Source organism: Kickxella alabastrina, assembly GCF_025024165.1.
Source record: "Kickxella alabastrina strain RSA 675 chromosome Unknown BX661scaffold_19, whole genome shotgun sequence".
Lineage (NCBI taxonomy): Eukaryota > Fungi > Kickxellomycota > Kickxellomycetes > Kickxellales > Kickxellaceae > Kickxella > Kickxella alabastrina.
Window position 1 is genome coordinate 330244 of NW_026251490.1, and position 21098 is coordinate 351341.

Genomic DNA, 21098 nt, shown 5'->3' on the forward strand with positions numbered 1-21098 from the left:
GAACAGGACAACTGTATATTCAAAAAAAATTGGCTAAATATTCCAAAACAGGACCGAAAAATATTAAACTAAAGAAAAAAGACAAAGCGCACAATTTGAAATTCCGCCTCTCAAAAGTACCGTGCTCCAAAATCGGACTCGCATACACAACAGAAAAAACAAGGTTCGTAATCGGATTCAGGATATTTTGAAGAGGCGCCGCGCGAGACAAAGCCAACCCGAAAGAAGAAAAAAAATCCAGCCCCGATGTGGATATTGGGTGCTGCCATAATGACAGGCCCGTAAACACATCAGAGCCCCCTCCCGTGTACGCACAGTCTGCGGCACTTTGCCACAGCAAACGGTTTTTGGCCCAAAACATGAACACCACTTTTATGATTTCCCATATATTTTTACTTTTAAATACAGCGCAGTTGACTGACTTGCATAACTCCATCACTTACTTTTTTGCATAGGCACATATCATTATATTATTACAGTATCTCCCGTATTCGTTTGAACATGGCCGTTACCAGTCGTCAACGCGAAGGATTCACTATGCCCGAGCTCGAGTACGTAGCGCAGTGCGAGAGCGTGACAATCGTGCCTCTTCACCGCATGGACCGCCTGGAGCTTGTCAGAGTAAGTTTCGATCTGCTCAATGAGTTTGACCAGGGACCCGCTCAAATAAAATTAAACAAACTAAAACATTGGCTTGCAGTTGTTGTGATGCTCGCTCGTTTTTTAATTTTCCGAGCAAGAACCACTTCTTTGATAATATTGTAGGGCACAGTCGGTCCATTTAGACCCCCACAAAAGACCAAAGTGCCGCTTTGGCTGGCCGTAATGCTCAAGCGCACAAACCGATGCCGCATAGTAGCCCCCACCTGGCTCAGCTTCGAGCATCTCCGCGATCTCTGCAAGCGCGAAGAACAGCCCGACTCGCTCTTCACCCGTCTGCCCTTCCACTACCTCGAAATAGCACACATTATCCTGACCTACGCCGAGGACGACCTCGTGGACTCGCAGGGGATCCGCAGACTACTGCAGGATTTGCGCGAGGTGAGGCAAAGCAAGACGCGTGGTGGTATGGAGATGCTTAATCCGCTTCAGTTGCAGATGGACAATTTGTCTGCGGCCGAAATTAATGAGATACGGCCACTCTTTAGGCATTCGTTCGATATGTTGCGCCAGTTGGATCTTTTGGCGTCAGCGACAGAGGATTCGAGGCAGCAGCAGCAGCAGAGTCAGTTTGGGGAACTGTCCTATTCAGAGATGGACAATGTTATGGGGTCCAGCTATCCGCTGTAGCATTTCATTTTTTTTGCATAATCGAGCATGGCTCCCTGATCCTTGTGCCACATGCCAAGCAAGAAATTGAGCAAATATTGCTTTTTTACGATTTTTTGAGAAAGATGTTTTAATAAATAAAATATGAGCAGAGCTGCTTGCTACGATTCATTCCTCTTTTTCGTTTTTAAAATTATCAAGTACTTTTATTTACTAATTCTTTTTTATATTTTGATCATACTTGACAAACCCTTAACTTTGCTTTCGCTTTGCCCATCATTAGTGACCAGCTCCGACCCACGCGCCTTGAACACCTACAAACACGCACACATCCTTTTTATTATTATTTTTCACACACCGGCATTAAACATTAAGCATTCAAGATGATTCCATTTTGTGCACTGAGAAGGGCCGCATTTCTCCAGCGTGGGTTCAGCACTCTGAGCGCCCGCCTCTTGCCATACCCGTACTCCATAAACTTTGTACCCGAGCCCTCAAAAGTATCCATCGCTGTGACATTTGCAGCCTCGCCCGATCTAACCACAGGCACTTGCAAGATCGTCGGCTGGGTTCAACAGCAGCCAACCACCGACAGCCCCACCATAGATGGACAGTATATCAGGCCACAAGAATTTGCCGAGAATGCCGAGTTCTGGCCTCAGGTAGATCGGATTCTGGAAAAGCACGCGCACGAGGATCCAGAGCTGCAGGCGCAGGCAGCGGGTATAAAGAGCGGGTGGCTGAACATCACGGATGGCCGCAATCCGCCGCCGCCAAGCCGCACGGGTGCTGCGGAGGATATTTTTGGCAGCGTCATGGTTGAGGACAGGATAATTAAGCCGGGGTCGTTCCAGGCCAATTGGGCCCACCGCCCAGTCACAATCTACGGCTTGTTCCAACTGCCTGAGTATCTGCACAACAAGCTTGTGGAAAGTCTTTCGAAGAAGAACGATGAGTGATAGCGGAGCGGGATGGGGGGATCGGCCAGCTTTTTATCTTTTCCATTGCAAATTTTTTTCTTTAGATTGAGTGGGATTCGATGCATGTTTTGTTCGGCCAACCTGTTTTATTTTTTATTTTTAGCATGGCGTTTGATGATGCTGATTAGTGTTTGGGATCCTTGCTGCCCCTTGCAGACTCTTGGCTCTTCGCCCTCTTCTTTTTAGAACGTCCCGGGTAAATACGATCAAGAGATGAGCAGCAGCTGCGACAACACCCATCAGCCAATGTGCCATGTTGTGAGACGAGGGACCTTCAACTGTTTGCATGTGTAGCTAAAAATAGACCAATTTTCTCATCACACATGCAAAAACTGTCTAGCCATGCCGACTCAACTCGCAGACTAATTGAATTGACACGGAGGGTGTGAGTGAGTGATCGAAGCAGTGCAAATTGGCACCTTTCTCCTCATTATGCACATTGGATTGCGTTTGTACACTGAACACTGTGAGGCCTCCTTACTGTGCTACAAACTTGGGGCAGAAAATAAATCTTCCTTTTTCCCCGTTATTGTTCATTGGGCGCGGCCTTAATTTTGCACTACAGTTTCAAATAGTGGAATAATAAAATCAAGTCATCTGAGCCCGTTACTCTTTTTCATTACACTAGCAGCCCTTTCTCCCTTACCCTTTCCCCCTTTTTCTTTTCTTTTCTCTTTAATTTTGCTCAGCTTTTTCTTCTTAAATTATTAGCCTTATACTCAGTCTACACACTGCTTCTTTTTTACACTCTTGTAACTCATTCTGAGTACATCATTCGACGCGAATATCGGCAACAGAGCTCTTCCTTTTTTAAAATATAGCTTTGCTTTCATTCGTATCGTTCTCAAATACTTTCTCTTGGCACAACCCGTCCAACAACGCACATAGCTTTTAATAGAACGCTTCTTTCTTTATATCGGTTTTTTTGTCACGCCAACAAGCAAGTTTTTGCGTTCTTTGTAATTTTTCTTTTTGGGTTTCAATCGTTTTTCGTTTGTTTCGCTCACCTTTTCACTTTATATTTTTCGTATTCTGTTCTGTTCTTGTTTCTCTTCAGAATTTATTTCTCCTTCACACTTTAATTCATTTGCATTTTATATTCATTTCACTTTCACCTTCACCTTCACTCCATTTACTGCTTTAATATTCCTTGACGACCCAGCATAACAATAGCCGGACTATTTCTATCTTTACACGCAGATACGCATACACAGGCACTCACAAACTTTTTTTTGCATAAAACGAAATGGTTGACGAGAAAATCATTGGCATGGCTTTGGCCATGTCCTCGAGCCTTCTTATTGGAACCAGCTTTGTTCTCACAAAAAAGGGACTCATCGAGACGACGTCCAGATACGGCTCGGCGACCGAGGGATTAAAGTACTTCAAGAACGTCTTGTGGTGGGCCGGCATGGCAACGAGTAAGTACCCACTTTTTTCTTTGGTTATTTGCTTTTTCTATCATTACTGAAGATAGCAGTAACCGTTCTCTCTTATTTGTCTGAGACCTTCGTTTCGTTTTCATTTTATTTCTCCTCCCGCACATCCCCTCTTCTAGATGCCATCTAGCATGTGTTTTATCAGAGACAAAAAATCATTGCAGCTATTTTTTATTTCGCTTTATTTTTTTTGCTTTCTCAGCCTTGCGCTTATTCAGGCGCTACTGCTTTGCCGCGCCTCTATTTTTATTATTCCCACATGGGTGCGGTTGTATGCTTATTTTTAACTGACATTCTACATTTACACGAGCGGTCTTTTTTCCAGACAAACAGTAAAAAAAGAATAATGAGCAGCACAATAAGCGCTGGTTAAAGCTCATTATCTCGGCTTCGAGTCGACCGTGGTCAATAATAATGACACGGCTCCAGTCTGTGCTGGAAGCACGGCGATTATATATGCATATTCATATGCATAGCTATTGTTCTCCATTGCCATTTATTAAAAAATGTGGCTGCTATATAGTTTATAGTCACATCCGCTACCACTTTATTCACCTCTCTATCATGCCGAATGCATTGTCCATAATACGTGCATTGTGCTCGGAGGGATGTGTGCTTGTGGTAGAGTGCAAGGATATCTCAAGGTTGCCTTGTGCTTTTTTGCTCACTGCTTGTTGGCATTGGATTGTCAATATAGCATACTGCGCTGTGTTGATTTTCTTTCTTTTTCTGTTATGTAAATTTTGTTCTATTTTTGTTTCTCCATATAAACAGCACAACAAATGATTTCCGATACTAACTTTTGTCTGGCATGTTTATTTTTGATTGCGCATTGTAGTGGGTCTGGGCGAGTTTGCCAACTTTGCAGCGTACTCGTTTGCACCGGCAATCCTGGTGACTCCATTGGGGGCGCTCAGCGTGATTGTTGGAGCCATCCTGGCATCGATGTTTTTGGGTGAGCGCATCAGCGTGGTGGGCAAATCCGGATGCGCACTGTGCTTGCTGGGCTCGGTAATCGTGGTTCTCAATGCTCCCCGGGACGGCGACATCGAGTCTATCGAGCAAATCATGCACATGGTCATGCAGACACCTTTCCTCACCTACGCACTGGTCTCGCTGATATTCCTGGTTGTCATGATCACGCGTGTGGCTGGGAAGCACGGGCAAAACAACCCGCTCGTCTACGTGTCGATCTGCTCGATCGCTGGATCAATGACCGTGACCGCGTGCAAGGCCTTTGGCATTGCGTTGAAGCTGACCTTTGCAGGCAACAATCAGTTCGTCCACATCAGCACGTATATCTTTGCCGGCGTCGTCGCTCTGTGCATTGTTATTCAGATGAACTACTTTAATAAGGCGCTCGAGCAGTTTGAGACCAACATTGTGACCCCTATCTACTACGTCTTCTTTACATCGGCCACCATCCTGGCCTCCGTGGCGCTGTTCCAGGGCTTTACTGACTCGACAAACAAGGAGCTGGCCTCTTTGTTCTGCGGATTCATTACCATCTTCATTGGCGTATTTCTTCTCAACAGCACCAACGGATGCACGAGCTCTAATCAGAGCAATGGCCAGCATCAGGCTTTGCCCACAGACGAGCCCGGAAGGATCAGCTTTGCCGGCCGCGGACGCGTCTCGCAGGGAGCTGCCTCTTTCAATATCTCCGATTTTGAGGACGATTCCAGCACCCACGAGCTACACCAGTCGTTCCCCATGCGCGAGCGCAGACATACCATTGATTTTGAAAAGGAACACACCTTGAGCCACCGCCATACGTTTGTCAAGCCCCGTTTGTCGGACAGCGTGGATAGCGATGATGAGTGCGAGACCACCGAGGTGCCGTCGTCATCGTCGCACAGTAACTCGTCTGGGAACTATGCGCCGGCATCTCCGGCCTCATTGACCCACGATGATGTTCATATTGATATCCCGTTATCGCCAATGCCGCTGTCGGGTCGTCGCCAGTCTATGCCGTTTGGCAAGGTCAGCAGCGATATTTAAACTTTATGTTTAACACCCTTTTTACCCTTTTAATTTGGGGGCTTTTTTTAGCGCTATGTGCGCAGAAGAAAGCTCGTAGTTTCGGGTATCATTTTTTGATTTCGTGGTTTCTTTTTCTTTCAAATTTTCTAGTTCTTTTTGTGTATAACAACAAATGTCCAATATCGTCAAACAAATAAGCTCTGTGAAACACAAGCTCGAGATTTTCATAGTGTGGGGTAAAAAAAGGAGTGATATTGGGCTAATCTGTTTTCTCGTTGCACTGTGTTCCAGACGCATATCACCTGATTTGTAGATAAAGAGCAAAAAAATATTAGCATTCGAATTTCTTTTTTCTTCTTTTTCCCTCTTCAATTCAAATTTTTCAATTACCTTGTCTTTTTCTTTTGTTGTTGAAATTCTATACTCTACTACAATGATCTCTGCTATCGCTCGCACCTCCATGCGCTCCCGCGCCGCCGGCAATGTCCTGCGTTCTGGCGATCACTACCCGTCGCCCAACGGCATGGTAAGGACATAACTGATTAATCGACAGGAAAATTCAAGTCTGACACACTTTGAGGCACATTCGCACAAGGGATCACAACTGCCATGAAAAATTGTTTTTTTCTGTTGGACATGACAAGCAGCTAAAAAAAGCAGGTTGCGTGTGCGCGTGCGTGCGAGTTGTACAATAACGAAATAAAGCTTGGTTTTTTTCGAATCCGTCTAGATAAAAGCAGACAAACCTCTGGTGAATTAGCGAATTAGAAAAACAAACAAAAAATAGCTGTAAAATTCAATTCACTAATTTGTCGAGCGCCTTTTTTTCTATGCACTCTGCTTTACGGTTCCTCTCCCTCTATTTTCTTTTTAATTGTAGCACTTTCCCTTCAACACCCAGAAGAAGGGCTTCAAGTTCCTGTACTGGGGCTCGTGCAGTTTCTTTGCCTCCCTTCCCTTTGTTGCCGCCTGGTGGCAGATCCGCAAGGGCAACGGTACCAAGGACTACTAAGCACCTTGTCTTTTTTCTTTAGAGCGAGCTTGAGACTATTTTTAATTCAAAGGATTGTCTTATTATTAGACGCTAATAAAATATACAAATGTTGGCAACTGATTCTTGTATAGCAATTAGAGTGTTTGAAAATTATCAGTAACTCGCATTGACCCGACGAGCTATCGTTTTTGATATGGCAGCTGATAAATTAGCATCATATTCGATTTGATCAAGTGATACCAATTCTGTGAAGCAATTAAAATATTTGGGCCTTTGATTATAAACTATCAACTGCCCACCATACGTAATTTTCTCTACATTTTTTACATTTAATGTGTAGAAAGCAAAGAGCAAAGAGCAAATTGGAAATTAGAAACCTTTACATTTTCCAATCACATAATGTCAACTCTATCCACATGATGCAAATTAAATGCAAGCAAATGACCAACTTTATTGAATCGAACAATGTATTGTTGAGCAGTCTGATGGTTTAGAAGTGGGTGTCGAGTTTGAGAATCATGAAACAAGTTTTCATCAACATGCCGATTGACAGGGCATAGATGGTACTATGTAGGATCAAATCAGGGGATATAATATTGACACCCTGATATGCTCCCAATTTCATAATGTACATGCATGGGTGCGCACATGCGAAGATCATAACCTTGACACGCCAAGACACCAGTCTGTCTGTAAAAAAAACTAGTTCTTGCTAACGGAGTGCACAATTGACAATGTGCACAACAAAGTTGACGAGACACATATATAGGATGAGGTTGGCCTCAGTTACGCTTTTGATTCCATTGATAATAAAAACTATAACAAAAAACAAACATACTTTTGACACTGGGCGACTAGTGCTCCACTCAAATCACAGCACCCTTAACATTAAACAACTGGTGTCCCCCTCAAAGCACAACAGTATCCTTTTTATACAAAGATTATAGGGATGTGAGCGGCATTGCTTCACCCATGTCCGCCCAACAACTCATGCCCCCAAGGGAGCAGCTTAGTAAAGCAAGACTTGGTTTTTTAAAACATTGCTCATTTTTTAAGTAAATGGACAATGATGGTTGCACTGTGCACGTTGGCCAGCTAGTTGTAATTGTAAAAAAAAATAAGCCAAAAAATAGCTGTTTTATGCCATCGCGCATTTTTCATTAGCCCTTTAAAATCGCTCCTATTAATATCTTTTAAACGGCAACGCCCATGCCTTGCAAAACGTAATTGAAAATAATGGACAGGCATAAAAAGGAACGCCCACTGGCTCTTACATTTTTTATTTTTCAAAACTCATCTCTACATAATTTTACATATTTAATTCACAAACCACTCAACTATGTACCTGTGATGCCTAAACAGATCATCACATAAGCTCATTTGAGCCAAGAAGCCACGAGCTCCTGTATTAATGCCTATTCGAATTAATACAGGAGCATGTGAGGAGTTTTACGTAGCCTATAAAAGAGCAATTAGGGAAGACTCAATAGGAGGCTTCCCTAGTGAATTTTGAATATAGTATTTTATTGGTGCACGAAAATAGTTATTTCACAACTATGCACCAGTGCTCGTTCGTCATCTTGAGGCCAAAAGCGTATGCAAGCTCAAAGGCAAAAAAAGCTCTAATTTAACATATCCCCGCTGTGGAAAGGGCATGACTAATGATCAATACACAGTTCACACATGTACTCTTCAAAATGGCGTAGAAGTGATGTCGCGAATGGTACTATTGAATTTTATTAATTAGATAATTAAAACTCCTACTGGATACCTTTTCTTCTTAAATCCTGGTCAGTTGGCTTGGTATTTAAACCGTTTAAAGACAAGCGAGCACAGTTGCGTTGCTAGTTGTGGACACCAACGTACAAAGGTGACATAGGATAGAAACGTTATTTGATGACAATCAGCGCTTGATAGGGAACATTGACACCAGTGGTCAGTTCTGCTACATAACACTATTATCCAATGACCCAGTGTGGCAACATAATTTTACTGGAGCATGTGACAGCATAACCACATGCAAATTAATTATGTAGGCTTCTTTAGCTTTTCTTCGTAGTCTTATTTTAATAAGCTGATATACTAGGTATAACTTTCCTCACAACAAGGATCCTAAGCACATAGCCCGTGGGACTCGAGACTAGCTACATAATCACGATATAGACGTCTTGCCATGGCCATCACAATAGCTTAATCTCAGTCCTATTAAAACCTCTAGGCTCTGCTGAAAATCCATCTTTGCAGCTATGATAGTCATCCAAAAAAATATTGGCGAATTATTCGAGCAAGCACAAACGTGTTGTGTAAATATTTCAGTCACTAATATTCAAAATTTAGTGCATTCAATTTCCCAAGCGCATGGGCGCAGTCATACTCTCACAGGGGTTACCAGTTTGACACGTACAGAATGCCTATTAGCTTCAAAACTTTGAATTATTATTTATAAAATTGTTAAAACTTCATTCATTTTCAATAGATTTCCATGTTAGAAATGTATTCCCTCCACAAGCTACTTGCAAATATTATATATAAATACAATAAAAAGTTAATGATTCACTTTTCATTGATAATTATTGGGAAGCAATTGGTTGCGCTTTGGTATATATATAAATTTAAAATAATTTAAAAAGCGTTTAGCCCAAGCTGAGGAGTATGCTTAAAAGAGTAATTATGGATTACTCATGATTAATCAGGATCAATGAAACTCCGCACGCATGCTTGCACATACGATAAAGTTGTATAGAAAAAGGAGCAGCACCCATGCCCAGAACAAAAAATATTTTTTATTTTGCTTCAAAAATAATTGATTTGATTTTTCCTTTTCTGCTTTAAACCTCAGTTTTTTTTTTCAATTTCAAAGCAATTCAATTTTTACCAATGAGCTCTGCCACTGAAGCCGCTGCTCCCGAAGCGCAGCTTGCCTCGCTTTCCATCAGCGACCCTATTTCCACTGAGCCTCAAGCCGTTGACAACAACAATGACTCTGACAGCGAAGCCGAGACAAACACTGTCGAAGGCGGCGACGCTTCCGGGGCGCAAAAGAAAAAAAGAAGAAGAACAAGGGAAAGAAGAAGAAGAGCAAAGGACCTGGAGCCTCCGCGCAAACCTCGCCGCCCAGCATCCCTGTCTCGCAACTCTTCCTCAACAACAGCTACCCGGTAGGTGAGCTGCAAGAGTACCGTGACGACAATCTCTTCCGCACAACTAGCGAGGAGATGCGGGCCAAGGACCGGCTTAATGAGAAGCAGCTTTTTGACCTGCGCCGTGCGGCGGAGGTACACCGCGAGGTCCGGCAGTATGCACAGTCAGTGATTCGGCCCGGGATGGACCTGGCGGATATTGCGGAGCTGATTGAGAACGGTACGCGCACGCTGGTACAGGAGCAAGGGATGGCGGCTGGTGTCGGGTTTCCGACAGGTCTGTCGCTGAATAACTGTGCGGCACATTACACGCCAAATAAGGGCGACCATGTGATAATCCAACAGGACGACGTGCTCAAGGTTGATATCGGCGTCCAAGTTAATGGTAATATTGTTGACTCAGCCTTCACCATGGCGTGGAACGACCGGTATAAGCCGCTGCTGGATGCCGTGAAGGATGCGACAAACACGGGAATTCGCGAGGCCGGCATTGATGTAAGACTGGGTGATGTGGGTGCCGCGATCCAAGAGGTTATGGAGTCCTACGAGATCGAGCTTGATGGCAAAGTTATTCCGATCAAGCCTGTGCGCAATCTCTGCGGACACAACATCGGCCCGTACGTCATCCACAGCGGCAAGTCTGTGCCAATCGTGGCGAACGGTGACCCCACGCGCATGGAGGAGGGCGAGCTTTTTGCTATCGAGACCTTCGGCACCACTGGAAAAGGCACTGTGTTCGAGAAGGGTATCTGCAGCCATTATTCGCGCACGGTGGATGCGCGCAGGTCGCAGTCGGCGTCAGGAAATAAGCTGCTGAGCGTTATTGGGAAGAACTTTGGCTCACTGCCGTTCTGCCGCAGGTTCTTGGATCGCCTGGGCGAGTCGCACTATTACTTGGGTCTGAAGAACCTGGTTGACGAGGGAATTGTCACCGCATACCCGCCGCTGTGGGATGTTGAGGGTTCGTATACCGCGCAGTTTGAACACACCCTTATCCTGCGTCCCAATATCAAGGAGGTTCTGTCGCGCGGTGACGACTTCTGATCAGGCGGATGAAATAAAGAGATCAAATTGGATAACCCTATTTTTTCCACCTTTCTCTTTATTTTTATTTTTATTTATTATTTTGTGCGCAGCAAAAAATATATTACATACAAATTTACAAACAAATTCAACTTTTATTCGCAATTTAAAAATCACATGCGCTTCAGAGCCGCTCTTACCAACGCCACGCTGCTTCTGCGCGTGGTGCAGACCATGGACAAGCTGACCAAAACAGCCATCCTCAAGCTGACGCGCTCCAAGTTCCATCTTATAGTTCTCACAGACATGGATTCGGGGCTGCAGCTCTGGACAGACATCACGACCTCCGCGCTCTTCAGCGACTATCGTATTGAAAGCGTCCACGACGATGAAATCTACCTCGAGTTCACCATCGAAAATCTCCAACGAGCGCTCAAATCAACCCAAACCAACACGAGTACCTCGAACCAATGCACACTGCGTTTGACAAAGAAACAACACCTCCCTGTGCTCTCCCTCGTTATTCAAACTCAGTCGGCTATGGGCAGGGAGATGGTCCTGACACAGGATGTGCCTGTCAGAGTGTTGACACCGCAGCAGATGGAGAGTATTAGGGAGCCCATGGTGCCTGATGGCCAGGTGCACGTTATGATGCCAAGCTTGGGAAGCGTGCGGAGCGTGGTTGAGCGGATGAAGTCCATGGGTGACAGAGTGGCAGTTTCAGCTAATCGCCTAGGAGAGCTCAATATTCGCGTGAATAACGAACTGGTGGACATAACAACGTATTTCAAGGGGTTAGAGAATTTGAATGACGACTCTGTAGCTACGCAGGATGGATCGCAGGCAACAGTGGATAGGGCACCGGGGGAGTATTATACAGCGGTGGTGGATATGAAGAACTTTGTGCGCTTCTTGCAGAGCTACCATGTGGCGCCAAAGAATATTGTTTGTTGTATTATTGAGAATTTTGCACTTGTGTTTTATGTGTACATTGGGTCGACCGCTGGGTTTGGTAATAATGGCGTGGCGGCGTTGAATGATCAGAACTGTGGGTCTATGACATATTTTATACCTGTAAGACAACAATAAAGAAAAGAATGAGACTACAAATATCTAAAAATATTTAAATATTTTGCAAATCGACACGTGCTCAGAAACTAGAGACAACAAGTAGCCTACTATGATTAAAGATATTAATCATTGCACTGCTTCTTGCAAAAAAAGCTTGTGCTTGGACTGGCTTTGGCTTGGGAAAAGTTTTGAACAAAATATTGGGCGTCGCTGTAGGCTCAGGTTCAGCTGACTCGAACAGTGCCTTTTTGCGCAAGAAACGGGAAGGGCGCTCGTCTGAAAGCAGGGCATTGAAGATGATGTGAAAGTTTAGCACTGCAGCCATATTACGATTATTCCACTTCCGTCTGTCTGATGGCACTTTTTCGCCATCCTTAGCCTGCAATTTAATGGGCATCTCACGAGTGTGCTACTTTTTCTCTGCTTCTGACAAAAGGCTTTAACGCAATTACCTTTTAAAAATGTAAAGGTAAGTGCGTAAACACAATCTCGATGGTTACCCTGCAGGCTAGGGGGTTTTGTTAGTATGATTTTTCCTTTTTCCTTTTTCCTTTCCTTTCCTTTATTTTCAATTATTTTTCATTACTTTCTTTCCTTTTCCAATGGCGTACTTTAATCCACTTCAACAGCAGCAGATGGGAGGCAATCCGCCACCAATGCGCGGTGCCTTTTCACCAATTGACCCACAGCAGCAGTTCCAGCAACAGCCTCAACAGTTCCAGCAACAACAGTTCCAACAGCCTCAGCCTCAGCAGCAGCAGCAGCAACAATTTCAGCAACAGCCTCAACAGTTCCAACAGCCGGGCAATTTGGGCACCCAACCCAACTTTGCCAACCCCTATGGCGCCTTTGCCCAAAATCTGCAGAATAACCAGGCAGCACAACTCGGCATGCAATTCGCAGGCAGCGCAATGAATGCCATGCAAGAAAACATGCAGCAAAACGTATCGAAATACGTAAGCATGCGCCAGCTCAAGCATTACTTTGAAGTGTCCAACATTTACGTCCTGGCCAAGCTCAAAACCCTGCTTTTCCCGTGGCTACAGAAGCAATGGCACAGGCATGCGGAGAGAGACCAGACCGGCCAGGTGGTCGGGTACAAGGCGCCGCGGGCGGATATGCAGTCCCCTGACCTGTATATTCCGACGATGGGGCTGGTCTCGTATATTATCGCGATTGGTGTGATTATTGGGCGTTTGGGCGTTTTCCATCCGGAAGATTTGGGGTACACTGCGAGTTCGGCAATGGGGATTGTGGTTTTTGAGGTTTTGCTTGTTCGCATGTTTTGTTATCTGCTGAATGTGGGTGCTGAGATGCAGTTCTTGGATATTGTTGCTTATAGCGGGTATAAATTTGTTCCTACTATTTTGGTCGTTTTGTTGAAACCCTGGGCGCCCTGGTGGATGACGTGGATAGCTTTCTTTTATTTCGGTTTTGCATTGGCGTTCTTCATGATCAGGTCTATGCGCTACGCCTTGATTCCCGAGGCCGCCGAAGCTGTCATGGGCGTGAGCACGCATAGAAAGCGCAGGGTGCATTTCTTGTTCATTATTGCCATGATGCAGTTCCTGTATATCTGGGTTTTGATTCAATACAAGTCACCAAAAGCTTGAAAGAAAAATCAAGCTTTTCAATAAAATTTCATTTAATATAAAACTTTAATTATTATTTTACTTTTTGCAAGGTGTTGTTATTAGACTTTTTGAAGTTGTTGCTGTCGTCTTATGGTCATTGTTTCGAGTTTAGGTACTGGGACAGTGCGGTTTTTAGGGCGCCGCGTTCGAGTTCCTCGTCCTGCACCTCGTCCTCGCTGGAGCTCGATGACATGCCGCTGAGCGACGACGCATCATCGCTGTCCTCGTCCATCCCCTGGCCCGACGCAGCCGCTGCAGCCACAGCCGCCGCAGCGGCTGCCGCGGCTGCCACATAATCCAACTGCCTCCCATCGCCGATTTCCCCAAAGCCCCCGCCATACCCGGAAGCCCCCATCACTTCACTCTCCTCTGCAACTGCCGCCGCAGCTGCCCCTCCTGCTGCTGCCGCAGCCTCTTCCTCCTCCTGCTGATCGACATCCATCTCGTCGCGAACAATCATCCTTAACAGTTTTTCCTCCGCCTGCAACTTGAACAACTTGTCGACAATCTCCGCCCTCAAATCCTTCAAAAGGCTCTCCTCCCGGCGTAGCTCATACTGCAATACCAAACGCATATCCTTGGGCAACCCCGCGCCCATCGTGGCATCTGCCGTGGTGCGAATCAATGCTGGGTGCGGACGCGGTTCCGAGGGTGTATCTGTGGGGGCTAGGGTGCGAGCTGGAAGATGCAAGGCCGTATTGCTCGGAGCAGTGGCAATGACCGGGAGCGTGTCATCAAAGAGGTCTCTGAAATGCTCGCGCTCATCTACGTCCATCTCATCCTCGTCCATTCTGGCGGACTGCACAGTTGTGGCAGGGGCTAGGCTTGATTTCTTCAGCTCTGCAGTTCTCACATCCGGATTGATCTTCTCTCCGCACCTTTGCCTCTGGAGCTCCTCACGTCTCTTCAGTATCTCGTTGATTGTCTCCGTATCGAACTCTGGCCAATCAATATCCTCCACCCGCAAAGGCTGTCCATCCTGTAGTTTGCTTTTCCTGAATCTCAGCATGAGCTTCTTCTCCTTGCCACCTAGTCCAGGCTCATTCTGCTCCTCGTTCTGCTGCTCATCAGTGTCAGAGTCAAAATCACCATTGCGAAGTGCGGATATTAGGCGGTGGAGTGCCTGGGGTCGCTGTGGGTCGCTAGTGTCTAGGGGTGCTAGCGGCGGTGTTGTAGCAGTGTTGGGGTCGGATTCGTAGGTGGATTCGGGGTGGTATTCGGGTGCTGTGGGTTGGCCGGTTGGGTAGGTTCTTGAGTTGGTGCTGGTGTGGTTGATTTGCCACGATTCCGAGTACTCCTTCTGACCATTTCTTAATTTGATTGTTTGTATGTGTGTGTGTGTTGGCGTACAAATGTTGGAATTATTAAAGTTCTGATTATTTTGTGAGTAGGAAGGGAAAAAAAGAGGGATTCAAAATTGAAAAAAGGAAAAGAACAGGAGAAAAATGTATGCTTTTGACGCGTTTTTTGTGTGATAAAATGAACTCGAAAAATCAAATCATTTTCATTGGCTACTCGCGCATGCACGCGTGATTTATATTTCGAATGGTCAAATTAATAAAAAAAACGTGATAAAATTGTTTATTATTAGACAAATGACAACGTACAAAAAAACTAGAAAAAAAGCCAGTTATCCTGTTTAAATGGTCAATTTATCGTGGTGTGACCGTTTTTGTAGGGAATTAAATACAACTTCCGTATTTGCGATTCACTTTTGCATTTTATTCGTCAATGCACGAAGAGGGTTCTGCGAAAACATGATAAAACATCCAAATGTAAAGTAGGAATATTCAATTATAGCTTATAGCTTATATTGAAGAGAAATATAATCTAACTTGGTGGGAAAACAAAAGAAAAAACAACTTTTTAATGCGGCCAGGTACTCCAGAACACTCTTTAAATGCCAATTGTATTACTGATCAGTCTATTATTTATACACAATTTTTCTCTACATTTTATTTTACCTGTTTCGAATAGCAATTGAAATACCAGAGGGATGAAAACATGACAATAAAAGTAATGAACCTACAATTTATTCGCATCTGATTTTTTTTTGCCTAAGACTATATGTAAAAGAAACTGCTGCTTCTTTCAAAACAGCGCTTTAATAAAGGAGAAAATGTTTATGAAAGAAATGTTAAACAATCTTTCATTAGCGCATTTTCTACTTTTCATTTTCGCCTTTATTTTTCTCAATTTTTTTGTTATGGCCCTTGATTTACTTACTCTTGACGTCGTTATGCTCATCCTGCCAAATGTCGTACATTCTAAATTATCTAGTCCAAAGATGTGGTATGAACAGCTTAAATAGATGCAAGTGTGTCGCCAGTGGAGGCAGGCGGCGATGCCTCTAGTCTACCAGCACACCTTTATCTGCATGAAAAGCCTCAGCAACGTTGTCCTCCTAGATTCCTCTGAATCTAACTCAATATCCGAAGCTTCCTTCTTTATTAACGTCAGCAAAGGTATTCCGCTGAAGCACCGTGCCATGACCGAACACATAAACATAGCCTCGCCCTATAACTTGGATAAACTTACATTTATCTCAGTGCTGGAAAGTGTGGTGCACCCTAAGAATTGCAGTGGGTTGGTGTTCAGAGCCTCGAGTGCTGATACTCAGGCCGTAATCCTACAGTGGATCTGACTGCAACATTGGATACATCCATTGGCGCTATGGATTTTGTGTTATCCCTGACTTCAAGCATGCTGGGAATTATCCATATTATTTGTAAGGGGTGGCAGCTGCAGAAATGGATGCACAGTTGCATTGGATTACTGGTGAACCAGTACGCTCATCAGTTGCGTAAGGTTGATTGTGACATCAACTTCTCGCATATCGAAAATGAGCTTGCATCGGTAGAACACATTACTATAGATCTAGATGCCCCTCACAATCTGCCTTTGGTGAATACACAGACCCTGCAGGAGCTCTCTATCTTTCCCGAACATTCAATTCAGCAGACCCTATTGGACCATCGGTGTCACAGTGGTTGACGCATCTGCTCAAGCTTAGAAATTTTTTATTGTTGCCACATCTCCTTCTTGCAAGATTTTCAGCGACAGTTTCCCTGCTGCGCTTAATACTCTAATAATTACTGGCAAAGTTGGTTCACTGCGCCAACTGGTCAACATTAAGCTGCGTCGTTTTCAAAGACTTTGCCTGAGCTTTATTGCTTCAAGTTTTGCGATTGATGACGATTTCTACAGAATCATAAACTTTATGTTTGGGCAAGTGCACACAAGAAAACAGTCTATCCTGACTACTCGAAAATACTAATGTGTTTGGCCGTTGTGCATTGATTGTCCCCATCTCACCGACTTGCTCATCTTTGCTGACATCCTATACTTGACAGTCCAGCAGCTGATACACCGTCTGCCAGGGCTGAAAACTTAAAGATAATGCGCATAACCGACGCTTCGCTATCTGCAGAAGACGCGGATATCATTGGGCTTGTGCCCTCAAATTCGATTCTTGAACAGCTAAGTATAGGTTGCTATTCCTTGACAAATAACGAGGAAGCCAACAAGTTACTGGTACATGCAATTGTCAAGCTTGCGATACCGTTGCTGCGCATGCGCTCCGTCACTGTCAGCACCACCTTGGCTGTCGGTATAGCACTTTACGAGAAAAAGTACGTTAGCGAGTACCCCAATTTACAGGGTACTTTCAAGCCAACTATGACCAATCTTGTTATTAATCAGTAAACATATGCTGTAGCGTTTTAACATAAACCATAAAAAACAAATAAAAATATACGACTTGCCTCCATGATTTATTATTGCCATTTGTTAATAAACAAAACCAATTGTTCATTTTTGCATTTTTGAAATATTTTGATTAAAAGCCACTGCAAAAAAATATAACTTAAAAAATAGCATTTTCATTTATGAATTTGACACTGGTTGGGATTGTTTTACTTTTTTTCCACGCAAATGCGCCCATCCGCCAGCTGCCCAATATAAACAAATGCACGTGATCTGATTAGGGATTGATTATGATTGGAATGGTGTAGAAAATCATCTAGGAATTTTTTTCTCATTCAATTGGCGCATGGGGTGTCGCGAACCAATTTTCACTTCATCCTTTTTTGCTTTTTCGTTCCGAAAAAAACTTTTCTTCTTCTTTTTTCAACTATCGCTCAATTTATTATTCTTTTTTGGTAAGCCTTCTCCTTCGTCTTATATACACACTTATCTTTTATTCCATTTTCCTTGTCTTCTTATATTAATATCTCTTCTTACCTCCATGAAAGCGAAATGATACCATTACACAAACTGGTCTTTTTCCTTCTAAATTCGTTTTTGGCATCTCATTGGGTGCCGATTTGGCGAAATTGATGGGGAAATGGACGCTCAGTGTTTTTCCATCTATTTTGTTGTTTCCGGCCTAGCTGCTTACTTCCAGCGGAATTAAAAAGTGGGGGGTTTGGTCATTGACTAGCACCTCTTTTTTAATACACGCCAAGTAGTTTGCTTTTTTGTTTTGTTTAAATACCTTCTTGAGAGACAATAGTGTCTCAAAGGGAGAACCCTTTTTCATACTACTATCTTTCATATTCACTCGCTCATGACTACTATTTGCTTGTACTCTTATCATTATCATCACTTTCATTATCATCAGCTTTTTTTAATACTAGTCATATTTATTGTTTATTTCTTCTCGCTTATTTCATTGATATTATTCCTCATCGTTAGCACCAATTTTTGGCCATTTCCCCTCTTCCTTGTGCGTCCACTTATTTCTTATTTCTAAAATACCAGCTACTGCTTTACATTCTTTTATTTTGATTATCATGCGATAACATCAGTTTTCTTGTACTATACGCTCAAATCATACTTTTCACTACTCTCGTCATTTTCAAACTCGTTTTAATTATACATATCGTCACTTATTTATACATTTATTAATTCACTTTTATTCGCTCTTTGTAGTTTGAGCTTTACAAACTCGCAATCAAAATATATCCACCACTTTTACGCGCGCTCATCAGAAAAAGGAGAAGTGTCGATTGATTACTCTTGCGCCATTACTCTAACCAGAAGTAGCATCAGCAGCAGTAATACCTCGATCCGAATCGACCAAAAAACACACATATATATACCAAAATACCACATAAAAACAATGCCATTTGAAGATGAAGAGGCGCCTCGCAGCGCCGGCGAGGCCACAACACCCGTTGCCGGCAGCGCCAATGGCAGCGGCTGGGGCGCTGATGTGGACGCACCCCTGGACTCCCCGCGGGACAAGTTCAGACGCGACCGCGAGAGCCCCGAGCGCCGCGACCGATTCGGCCGCGACTACCGCAGCCGCTCCCCCGGAGACCTGCGCGGAGCCAGGCGTCGCTCGCGCTCGCCCATTCGCCGGCCATCGGGCATTGACGAGACCGATCGCTACATTCCGCAGTACGATCGTGATCGCGACAGTGGCAATGACCGCTACCAGTCAAACAACAACGGCAACAGCGGCGGCAGGTTCAACAGCCGCGGGTACAGCGGGGGCCGCGGCAGCCACCGGCACTCTGGTCGTGGTGATCACGATAGCTCGTACGGGCACGGTGGCAGCGATATGGGCGGCGGGCGCTCAGGAAGCATGCCTGATCCGCGCACGTTCGAACAGGTCGTGCCGTTCAAGTACTACGCTGAGTGGATCAAGACACAGGACGGCGGGCGTCGGATGGAGCAGGAGGACATCCGAGAGCGCTACGAGGACTACCGCCGCGAGGCTCTGCAGCGGCTCTACACGCAGTTCTTCTCAGTGCATAAGGACGACGACTGGTTCTGCGAGCGTTTTGAGCCCGAGAGGCGCAAGGAGTACATGCAGAAACTGGCCAGCCAAAAGGCAGAGAACTTACGCAGCTTTGTTTCCGATCTGGACTCGGGGAAGCTCGACAAGCTGACGCTCACGGCAACCACCGAGCAGGTGATGCAGCACGAGGTCAATCGCCGTGATTTGTCGAGCTCCAACCGCCTTGGTGGAGACGATGACGACGATGGTTCCGAGAGCTACACGCTGTTTATTCGTACAGTGCCGCCCAGCGTGTCGCGCGCGGTGCTCGAGGGGGAGCTGACCAAGCAGCCTGGGTTCAAGCACCTGTCGCTGTCAGAGCCGCGGCAGGACAAGCAGTACCACCGCTTTGGCTGGGTGCGGTTTGAAAACGGCACTGATATGGACAAGGCTGTTGAGAGCCTGAGCAACATCAATATTGACCAGTTCCAATTCCACTTTTCGCGGCACAACAATGTCTCTTCGGGGATCATCCGCTTGACACCCGACGTGTGCAGCACCGAGGAACGTATCCGACTCGACCTGAAGCTCGCGCGCGAGGCCGTCAGGTCGGTGGACGAGCACACTGATAGGGAGGTGTTCCACATGCTGGAGACGCTGCAGAAGAAGGCGCGCGATCTGTCCGAGGCGGCCGGTGAGCTGCCAGCCGACGGCGAGAGCGCTGGTGCCGGCGACGGCGACGTAGCCATGAGCAGCGACGAAAAGAGGGTTCCCGAGGAGGGCGCGGCCGACGAGGACGACCAAGACGATGGCGAGGTGAAGGGCAACATTGCCGCGACACGTCGCGAGCTCGACCTGCTGGTGGAGTACCTGCGGCGCGTGCACTACTACTGCTACTACTGCGGGCACACGGCCGATAACCTGGAGGACTTTATGCGGCGGTGCGCCAAACAGCACCTGCGCCGCGGGCTGCCTGGAAACCGCAGCCCGCAGCCGTCGGGCAACTGGACGCGCAACCTGGACAACCGCAACGACGTCATCATCCACCCGCTGCAGGCCGAACGGTTGTACAAAGAGGGCGGCAAGTCGCTGGAGCTGGAGACCGACAAGGAGTTGGACAACCACATCAAGCAGCTGGACGAGGGCCGCTACCGCTGCCTTCTGTGCACAAAGCTGTTCAAGGGCGATGCGTTTGTGCGCAAGCATATTCGCAACAAGCACCCCGAGGCCGTCCCTGAGACGTTGGTGCATGAGATCTCGTTCTTCAACAACTTTGTGCGCGAGGCCCCGCATTTGGTGCAGCTGGGCATTGGCGGCGGGCTGCCCGTGCCTGGAGGCGGCGGCATGATGGGCGGCGCCGGTGCCGGTGGCCACGGTGGCAACATGGGCGGCGGCATGCGTGACCGCGGCCACGGCTTTATGCCGCAGATGATGCCTGGCATGATGATGCCCGGTATGATGGCTGCGCCATACATGATGCCTGGCATGATGCCCGGCATGGTTCCTGGCATGATGCAGATGGGAGGCCACTTCATGAATCCCGGCATGATGGGCATGATGGGCGGCGGCCACGGCCACGGCCACGGCGGCATGTACGGCCAGCAGTTCCGCGGCGGCCGTGCCAACAATGGCCGCGGCGCGTCTAGCGGTGGCAATCGTCAGGACCCGCGCGCAGTGCGCTCTTACGTCGATTTGGACGCTCCCGCCGAGGGCGAGACCGACTTTGGCTTCTAATGTCTTTGGTGGCATGTTTTCTTTTCTATTATTTGGCTTGTCCGTCTTCCCTTTTTCAATACCTCCCTGTCTGTCTGTGTGGACATCATCATTTTAAAGTGTCGAT

General features: G+C 45.9%; 8 protein-coding genes across 8 annotated transcripts; 7 read left to right on the forward strand and 1 right to left on the reverse strand.

Annotated features, from left to right (window-relative positions):
• Positions 1–336: 336 nt before the first annotated feature.
• Positions 337–1441, forward strand: BX661DRAFT_185848 (DNA replication complex GINS protein psf2). Its single transcript, XM_051536886.1, has 2 exons — positions 337–621; positions 766–1441. Exons 1-2 carry the CDS (start codon positions 502–504, stop codon positions 1288–1290), a joined length of 645 nt encoding a protein of 214 aa, XP_051390084.1. The 5' UTR covers positions 337–501; the 3' UTR covers positions 1291–1441.
• A 310-nt stretch (positions 1442–1751) lies between these two features.
• Positions 1752–2201, forward strand: BX661DRAFT_132292 (uncharacterized protein; the record flags this gene model as incomplete). Its single annotated transcript, XM_051532594.1, has 1 exon — positions 1752–2201. A coding segment is annotated over one exon (450 nt), but the record flags the coding sequence as incomplete, so codon positions are not given.
• Positions 2202–3495: 1294 nt separating this feature from the next.
• On the forward strand, positions 3496–6683 carry BX661DRAFT_194363 (magnesium transporter NIPA-domain-containing protein; the record flags this gene model as incomplete). The annotated part of the gene is made up of 3 exons (XM_051537875.1): positions 3496–3670; positions 4527–5524; positions 6552–6683. The coding sequence occupies 3 exons, from the start codon at positions 3496–3498 to the stop codon at positions 6681–6683; spliced, it is 1305 nt and encodes a 434-aa protein (XP_051390086.1).
• A 2783-nt stretch (positions 6684–9466) lies between these two features.
• On the forward strand, positions 9467–10952 carry BX661DRAFT_185855 (peptidase M24, structural domain-containing protein). Its single transcript, XM_051536887.1, has 2 exons — positions 9467–9674; positions 9716–10952. Exons 1-2 carry the CDS (start codon positions 9543–9545, stop codon positions 10847–10849), a joined length of 1266 nt encoding a protein of 421 aa, XP_051390087.1. The 5' UTR covers positions 9467–9542; the 3' UTR covers positions 10850–10952.
• Positions 10831–11938, forward strand: BX661DRAFT_185856 (checkpoint protein Hus1/Mec3). The gene has a single exon (XM_051536888.1). It carries the CDS (start codon positions 11006–11008, stop codon positions 11915–11917), a length of 912 nt encoding a protein of 303 aa, XP_051390088.1. The 5' UTR covers positions 10831–11005; the 3' UTR covers positions 11918–11938.
• A 394-nt stretch (positions 11939–12332) lies between these two features.
• BX661DRAFT_185858 (YIF1-domain-containing protein) lies at positions 12333–13557 on the forward strand. The gene has a single exon (XM_051536889.1). The coding sequence runs from the start codon at positions 12502–12504 to the stop codon at positions 13510–13512; it is 1011 nt and encodes a 336-aa protein (XP_051390089.1). The 5' UTR covers positions 12333–12501; the 3' UTR covers positions 13513–13557.
• BX661DRAFT_185859 (uncharacterized protein) lies at positions 13558–15003 on the reverse strand. Its single transcript, XM_051536890.1, has 2 exons — positions 14817–15003; positions 13558–14757 (listed from the first exon to the last, which is right to left on the reverse strand). The coding sequence occupies exons 1-2, from the start codon at positions 14839–14841 to the stop codon at positions 13628–13630; spliced, it is 1155 nt and encodes a 384-aa protein (XP_051390090.1). The 5' UTR covers positions 14842–15003; the 3' UTR covers positions 13558–13627.
• Positions 15004–19123: 4120 nt separating this feature from the next.
• On the forward strand, positions 19124–20992 carry BX661DRAFT_144990 (uncharacterized protein; the record flags this gene model as incomplete). Its single annotated transcript, XM_051533084.1, has 4 exons — positions 19124–19896; positions 20014–20554; positions 20687–20758; positions 20864–20992. The coding sequence occupies 4 exons, from the start codon at positions 19124–19126 to the stop codon at positions 20990–20992; spliced, it is 1515 nt and encodes a 504-aa protein (XP_051390091.1).
• Between the last annotated feature and the right edge of the window lie 106 nt (positions 20993–21098).